General features: G+C 45.7%; 1 protein-coding gene across 1 annotated transcript in view; it reads left to right on the top strand.

Moving 5' to 3' along the window:
• LOC112070325 (zinc finger protein GLI1-like) overlaps nucleotides 1-8,731 on the top strand; it is a 136,068-nt gene that overhangs the window by 125,148 nt on the left and 2,189 nt on the right. Inside the window, exons 12-15 of the mRNA XM_070438917.1 lie at nucleotides 1,278-1,520; nucleotides 1,893-2,149; nucleotides 6,390-6,557; nucleotides 7,407-8,726. Coding sequence (XP_070295018.1) covers nucleotides 1,278-1,520; nucleotides 1,893-2,149; nucleotides 6,390-6,557; nucleotides 7,407-8,726 — 1,988 coding nt within the window. The remainder of the gene's footprint in view (nucleotides 1-1,277; nucleotides 1,521-1,892; nucleotides 2,150-6,389; nucleotides 6,558-7,406; nucleotides 8,727-8,731) is intronic.

The following is an 8,731-nucleotide window of genomic DNA, read 5'->3' as shown; positions in this document are numbered from 1 at the left end:
CGATAGTAAGTACTGCCAGGTACTGACTGAAGACACCTGACTGACAGATAGTAAGGTACTGCCAGGTACTGGACTGAAGAACTTGACTGACAGATAGTAAGGTACTGCCAGGTACTGACTGAAGACACTTGACTGACAGATAGTAAGGTACTGCCAGGTACTGGACTGAAGACACTTGACTGACAGATAGTAAGGTACTGCAGGTACTGGACTGAAGACACTTGACTGACAATAGTAAGGTACTGCCAGGTACTGGACTGAAGACACTTGACTGACAGATAGTAAGGTACTGCCAGGTACTGGACTGAAGAAGACTTGACTGACGATAGTAAGGTACTGCCAGGTACTGACTGAAGACACTTGACTGACAGATAGTAAGGTACTGCCAGGTACTGACTGAAGACACTGACTGACAGATAGTAAGGTACTGCCAGGTACTGGACTGAAGACACTTGACTGACAGATAGTAATACTGCCAGGTACTGGACTGAAGACACTTGACTGACAGATAGTAAGGTACTGCCAGGTACTGAACTGAAGACACTGAACTGACAGATAGTAAGGTACTGCCAGTACTGACTGAAGACACTTGACTGACAGATAGTAAGGTACTGCCAGGTACTGGACTGAAGACACTTGACTACAGATAGTATAAGGTACTGCCAGGTACTGACTGAAGAGACTTGACTGACAGATAGTAAGGTACTGCCAGTACTGGACTGAAGACACTTGTACTGACAGATTAGTAAGGTACTGCCAGGTACGGACTGAAGACACTGACTGACAGATAGTATAGGTACTGCCACGTACTGAGCTTGAAGCACACATTGACTGACACAGATCAGTATGGTGCACTTGCCCATGGTACTAGCGACCTGAATGACACTGACTGAATCTCTCTCTTTTTGGGTTACTTGACTGACAGATAGTAAGGTACTGCCAGGTACTGGACTGAAGAGACTTGACTGACAGATAGTAAGGTATTGCCAGGTACTGGACTGAAGACACTTGACGTGATTTTAGATCAAATATGCATGTTTTCATCTTGATCATCCTTTGAAGAGTTTAAACTAATTAAAATTAAACAAATTATTCTCATTGTGATGAAATCAGTACGACGATAAGATCATATCTTACACATATCACTAGATTACACAAAAAATAATATTCACTTTAAAAGAATAATAGCTCTCTTTCCTGTTGTAGTATTGTCTGTGCCACCTCTGGACTGTTAACCTGATGGTTCTAGTCCTGCTTTGTTCCTCCATGTGGTCCAGGGGAGATGATGGGAGGGATGTGTTCTCCCTCGCCCCTCCTCTCCAACCGCCGAGTCATGGAACTGTCCAATCACGAGCTGGGGGGTGGATCCTCTGGCATGGTCTGTCCTATCAGTGACCGGAGGGGGAGTGGCACCAGCAGCATGAGCTCGGCCTACACAGTGAGCCGCCGTTCTTCCATGGTTTCCCCCTACCTCTCCAGCCGGCGCTCCAGCGAGGTCTCCCAGCTAGGAGGAGGAGGAGGTGGGTTCCCTTCCAGACATTTCACACAAGATGCTGTTTGTAATTCTAACATGTTCCATGGCATATGAAATTACATGATAACCTAAATGTATTTAGGGACAAAAAAATGCACTCCAAAGTAGTATTTATAATGTTATAATGTTTGTGAAAGTATTACAATAAAATTGGTTTTACAATAAAATGTGTGTAAGCATTCTATTTGAATAGAAAAAACATGAGCTGGCGCACACCCAGAAAAAAAATAGTTTGTGTGAAGAAGGCACAGTGATGCTGAAAAGTTGGTAAATAGCCAGTTTATATATGGAGTGTGCTACTCGCTTTATTTTGATCGTTTATAGCATTATATTTACAACATGTTTTTGACATTTCCAGCAGGGTTCCTGGGTTCTGACCAGGGAGGAGGTGACCCCCTTCCCCCTGAGACCAGCTGCAGAGGAGGACCCTGCCGTGGTGTAGGTGGGGCAGGAGGAGGGTTACCAGAAATGTCTAGTCTCACGCCAGCCCAGCAGTACAGCCTGAAGGCTAAGTATGCAGCAGCCACTGGCGGCCCACCCCCCACCCCACTACCCAGTATGGAGCAGGGACCAGGAACACAGAGGAGGAGAGGAGGCTTCCTCAGCGAGTACCAGGTGAACACTTGTCTTTGTCTTCTTAATATCTTATTCCTTATATGTGTTTGTATTCCACACTCAATAAGAAAAATATCTTTCCAAAAACTCCCCCTCAATAACCACCAATCCTCAGTGGGAACATGGTCATGCTCTGATCACATATCTCCAGATAGTTTTGTGAACAGTGGATGAGGTTTGATGTAGTTTACAATGGAAGTTACCTGCTGCAGTATATCTCAAGAGTTCTGTGCTCAGCTCTTTTGCCGCCGGTTGCTCTCGGTGTATCCATTCTAGCACAGTGGGTGTATTATACAATGTGTCCATATGGTAGAGCGAGCCACATTCATTCAACTAGAGTGTAGAGGTCTGCCCGCCGTCCCGCCATAGATAGAGCCCCATCTACGCTAAAGCCCACGATTCAATCCCATGGAATCAATATAGCCACGTAGCACACTGTGCCGTTGCATGCTCAGGAATCATGAAACAGAACAATATGTCCTCGTGAATCACGAAACAGAACAATATGTCCTCGGGAATCATGAAACAGAACAATATGTCCTCGGGAATCATGAAACAGAACAATATGTCCTCAGTGAATCATGAAAAGAACAATATGTCTCGTGAATCATGAACAGAACAATATGTCCCTCGGAATCATGAAACAGAACAATATGTCCTCGCGAATCATGAAACAGAACAATATGTCCTCGGGAATCATGAAACAGAACAATATGTCCTCGGAATCATGAAACAGAACAATATGTCCTCGAGAATCATGAAACAGAAACAATATGTCCTCGTGAATCATGAAACAGAACACAATATGTCCTCGTGAATCATGAAACAGAACAATATGTCCTCGGAATCATGAAACAGAACAATATGTCCCCGGGAATCATGAAACAGAACAATATGTCCTCGGGAATCATGAAACAGAACAATATGTCCTCGGGAATCATGAAACAGAACAATATGTCCTCGTGAATCTCCCGACATGTAGAGCGAACAAAGGTTAATTTACGGGCATCCCGGCCCTCACAGCTAACGTCCATTTGGAGAGCATAAGCTGGGGAGTTTTTGAGTTGTTCAGAGTTCCCTGTTGATCGCTTGCAGTAGCATAAATACTTAGTTTAACAGTGTTATCTGACAAAAGGTGTTGATGTGAGTTTCTGTGCCTCTGCCGCCCCCCCCCCCCACACACACATTTTTACGATATCAATTGCGGACGGTAATATCAAAGTCTCTGCAATAGTGTGTGGTTTCATAGCATAGCGGGCCATTCACTGCAGGAATGATTCAAGTGCAACAGTCAAGTGCAGCCTTTTCCCATGATCTAAGGGCACTCTGGTTTAATATGATCTTTTAGAATTTGAATAATTTTCATTTCGATTTTTAAGGTTAACCACATTACAATCATTTGGATTGACAAAGATGATATTAAAATATATATCTTTTTTTCTTCACAATTTTGGGCAATTCTCCCGCCACCCCATCGTCATATCAGGTGAACCCACATGGGGTCGCGACCCCTAGTTTGGGAAACGCTGGTATAGCCTAATAAGGATTTTTTTTGTTTCATTATTATTTCATTTCAAAGTATTTATTTATTTATTATTTTTATACAGCTTAAATGCGAAATGTATAGACATGTTGTTGAATTGCTGAGTGCTCCTGCCGGCCAGTATCATGTAACAAACACCATTGATTTCTTAAATGGCAGGCTAAAGCCTTGAAATAATAATAATAATATAGCCTACATTATTCATTTTCGTTCCTTCTTAGGCTACCTGGCTTGCTCCTGACTGATTTAAATTTAGTAGGTTGTTTAATAGTCTGTTGAACGTCAATTCATAGTGACAGAATCACACATTACTTCCCAAGCAAAGTACATGTTTTGTGTCCTCAGCTATAGAAGGTTGTATGTAGCACAGCCTCTGAATGTCATAGAGACAAACCACAGATATCCCGCATGCATCGGAGTCACGCCCTGTGCTGATCTGAGCATGATCTTTATATGGCCTAGGCCTGTAGCCCTCAAACTCAACTCTGGACCTCGAAGACAGTTCCACTGCTCCCCCCCCCCCCCCCATTGTTCCCCTCTAATTAAAGACTGATTTAGACCTGGGACACCAGGTGGGGGAAATGAAGTATCAGGTAGAACAGAAAACCATCAAGCTCCAGACCTCGTAGGCAGTGTTATCCTCTAAAAGCCAGGTCATGCTTGCTCTGAAATGTGTTTTGAAAGCTCCTTATGAAGGGTGTTAGTCGCCAAATCGAGTTCCATACTGCATCGCCGTGCGCCTCCCAAATGTTGTCACAATGCGGAGGACCATGTGTAGCTCTGCATTGACGTGATTGGTTGGCGATAGGTGGGAGCGGGAGGTCCTGTATAAACACAAACTTTCTTCCTTGACAACAGCTCTGTGCTGCTTTGCGAAGCGCAAGAAGTATGAATGCCCTGGCTTCTGCAGAGTCCGTATCACCGTAAACGTTACACAGCCCATGTAGACGTCAGATTGACCATGCAGCGCCTTTAACAACGCAGATGGCTCTGTATAGCTCCGCACTGACATGATTGGTTAACAGTAGGTGGGGGCGGGAGGACCTGTATTAACAGAAACTCACTTCCTTGACAACTTCCTTCACAACAGCTCTGCTCCGCAAAGCGCAAAAAGTATGTTTGCTCTGACTTCTGTGGAGGAAACATTGCAGTAAATGCTTTACTGCCACTGTAGATGTAGGATGGACCATGCAGAGCCTTTAGGCTGAGTGCTTGCGTGCTTGAACTTCACTAAACTTTCTAGAGTTTTTCCGCTTTTAGTTAACACTATCAACATTTCGCTCCACTTTGGAAAATTGTGATCGAATCAACGTAATATTAGCCACTTTCAATGTAACATACAAAAACAATACGAACTATAAAATACTTAGTATGCAAAACTAACTGTGCAAGAGATTTTGCTGCAGGCATTGGAGTAGAATTCTATTGCATTGACAGGCACAACTCAGGCCCTGTACTCTACACAGACCGGTGCGCCATAACCAATCAGAGCTGCGGTAGGCCTATATGTAAATAGCCATTTCCATATATGGATCTGTGCCATTCACTTAGAACTGGACTGTGTTTACAGCATGAGCGGTCGTAGGTAGATGAGCTTGTTTTGAGATCAAAGCGAGAGCTGCATTTAGTCACCAGTGCACATTTGTTCATATTCTTTGCTAGATAGTGAGTTATTAGCGCAGGTATAGATCATTTCTAGTCAGAAATGGGGGAGTGATTGCTTCCTACTAGAGCACAACAGGTGTGCATTTCTAGCCATCTTAGAAAATGGAGTCAGGCAAAGAGCTTTTTTTTAGAGACGATCTTAGGTAAGCTAAGTAGCCAATATGCAGAGGGTAGAATAATTTGTCTGATTCTCTGTAATAATGGTATGGGAATAATAATTAATTGACAGGTTAATGTCAAGCCCTGCATGGTTTTTTAAAGTCTCATGGAATGTAGACCTACATTGAACACCACACATTGGCTGTTACTGTAGGCTGAATGATAGAACAGCTGTTTCCATGTTAAAATGTTATGGGACACAGTGCCAGATGCATTTTTCTCCCTTGTTTTTGATGGTAGGCCGCTCTGGTAGGCCTACATTATGATCAAATATCCACCGTACCCTACTTGCCCAATGTTAAAACTGTAACTTAAAGCGGGTACAGCCTCAGTGTTCACAGTAAACGCCTGCCAGAAGTTGCACAGTATTTTCACAACATTCAAATTTGCGCTCAGCAGACCTGAAATTTGCTCAGTGATGATTTTTTTTTGTTGAAGGACTGTTGCGCGTAGGTTAAGAGTTGAATACCCCTGGCCTATAGTATAGACTATGGATCATTTTATTGAGACCACACTCGGTACACTTGATATTGCACACCCAGCAGAGAATCAGGGATGAGGGGCATCATCGGGCACACATCGAGACACTATACTAAGCAACTAATTCTCAAACCCGGAGCAATATGACATGTAATTGATTACAAATGCATGACCCTCCCCCGGACTAGAGTTAAACATACTAAACCCTCCCCCTGGACTAGAGTTAAACATACTAAACCCTCCCCCGGACTAGAGTTAAACATACTAAACCCTCCCCTGGACTGAAATTGAAAAACCATGACCCTCCCCCATTTTCCTCTGGGGTAACAATGGTGTACATTTGGACTGCTCCCTAATACAAATAAAGTGTATTATTATTTGTATTATTCCCAGGGTCAGCCGCTGCCAGCGTTCCTGCAGTATGGCGGTCCCAGGAGACAAAGTGCCAACACGGGAGAGTATGGCACTGGGGTCATCTACCCCCACCAAGCCCCAGGGAATGCCACCCGGCGCTCCAGTGACCCCGTCCGCTCCACTGGCAACCCCCATGCCCTTCCCAAGGTTGTTATTATTATTATTATTAGTAGTAGTAGTAGTAGTAGTAGTAGTAGTAGCAGTAGCAGTAGCAGTAGTAGTAGTAGTAGTAGCAGTAGTAGTAGTAGTAGTAGTAGCAGTAGTAGTAGCAGTAGTAGTAGCAGCAGTAGTAGTAGTAGCAGTAGTAGTAGCAGCAGTAGTAGTAGTAGTAGTAGTAGTAGTAGTAGTAGCAGTAGTAGTAGTAGTAGTAGTAGTAGTAGTAAGTGTAGCAGTAGTAGTAGCAAGTAGCCGTAGTAGTAGTAGTAGTAGTAGCAGTAGTAGTAGTAGCAGTAGTAGTAGCAGTAGTAGTAGCAGCAGTAGTAGTAGCAGCAGTAGTAAGAAGTAGAGTAGTAATAGAGAGTAGTAGTAGTAGCTAGTAGTAGTAAGTAGTAAGTAGTAGTAGTAGTAAGTAGTAGCAGTAGTAGTAGTAGTAGTAGTAGTAGCAGTAGTAGTAGCAGTAAGTAGTAGTTAGTAGCAGTAGTAGTAGTAGCAGTAGTAGTAGCAGCAGTAAGTAGTCAGTAAGTAGTAGCAGCTTTTAGTAAGTAGTAGCAGTAGTAGTAGCAGCAGTAGTAGTAGTAGTAGTAGTAGTAGTAGTAGAGCAGTAGTAGTAGGAGTCAGTAGTAGTAGATAGCAGTAAAGTAGTAGCAGCAGTAGATAGTAGTAGTAGTAGTAGTAGCAGCAGTAGTAGTAGTAGTAGCAGCAGTAGTAGTGGCAGTAGTAGTAGCAGTAGTAGTAGCAGCAGTAGTAGTAGTAGTAGTAGTAGTAGTAGTAGTAGTAGTAGAAACATGTATTTGTTAAACACTTAAAACAAATGTTGATTTGAATTTGTTTCCCAAGGTGCAACGCTTCAATAGCCTGAACAACCTGGCCATGATGGGCCGGAGGAATGCCCTGCAGAATTGTGGGTCAGACGCCAACATCACCCGCCATATGTTATCCCCGCGGCCACCCAGCATCACAGAGAACGTCATGATGGAGGCCATGGCCATGGACGCCCATGGTGGAACCGTGGATGCCAGGGACAATGGCATGATGCTTCCCCCAGGAGAGAGAGGCTTCCTGGGCTACCAGAACCACCACATGGGGGGTCCCTCCAGCCAGTTATCACCCAGCCACGACAGCCTGGGCTGCCCAGAGCAGGGCTATCAGCGAGCGACAGAGACGTCCATGCAGGGTGGGCACTACCAGGGTACTACCAGGGGACCAGGCCAGGGCCAGATGGGGCAAGGGGGACCCATCCACCCAGAGGGGATGTCCAACTCCTTGCTACAGCAGGCTGAGTACAGCATGAGTACCTGCCAGCTCAGCCCCTCTGAACCACACTACCCCCGCGTGGGCCAGGGAGGGCCCGATGGAGGTGCAGGGCCCTGGGAGGAGACCAGTCAGGTCCAGACCCCTCATGGAGCTCTCCAGACAAGGATGCAGTACCAGGACCAGGGCTCTATGCTGGGCCAAGCCCAGACACAGGGTCTCTACAGCAGCCAGCAGAGTCTGTACACCCAAGGCCCAGATGGAGGCCACCAGAATCTGAACATCAAACCAGAGCAGCAGCAGTATCATCCAGCCCTTGCCAACCCAGACGCCTGCCAAAAGCAGCTCCACCAACAACAGCAGAGGCCCCACCCAGGGCAGACACCCATGCCCATGGGACCCATGTCCCCTCAGAGTTACCCCCAGCAGGGGCAACCTGGCCAAGGCATGATGAGGACTACTAACCCCTCCTGTAACTTCCATGGTGGAGGGATGGAGAACCAGAACCAGGCCTCCATGCAACAGGGGCAGCAGCAAAGCGGGGGCCTCAACGTGGGGTCGGCTGGTCTGGGGCCTGGGGGCCGGTCTCAGACACCAATGATGCAGGTGAAGGAGATGATGGTGAGGAACTATGTGCAGTCCCAGCAGGCTCTGCTGTGGGGTCAGGAGCAGGACCAGAGTGGGATAGCAGCAGAGGGAAACCCCCTTCCCCTGTCAGACAGCATGGACATGACAGGACAACAGGTGGCTGTTTCTCCTCACCCTTTGTCTTCTTCTGTTTCTCCTCACCCTTTGTCTTCTTCTGTTTCTCCTCACCCTTTGTCTTCTGTTTCTCCTCACCCTTTGTCTTCTGTTTCTCCTCACCCTTTGTCTTCTTCTGTTTCTCCTCACCCTTTGTCTTCTTCTGTTTC

The sequence above is a fragment of the Salvelinus sp. IW2-2015 genome, unplaced genomic scaffold, assembly GCF_002910315.2.
Source record: "Salvelinus sp. IW2-2015 unplaced genomic scaffold, ASM291031v2 Un_scaffold1294, whole genome shotgun sequence".
Lineage (NCBI taxonomy): Eukaryota > Metazoa > Chordata > Actinopteri > Salmoniformes > Salmonidae > Salvelinus > Salvelinus sp. IW2-2015.
The sequence above is the reverse complement of the archived record's forward strand: the minus strand, read 5'-3'. Positions and strand labels throughout refer to the sequence as shown.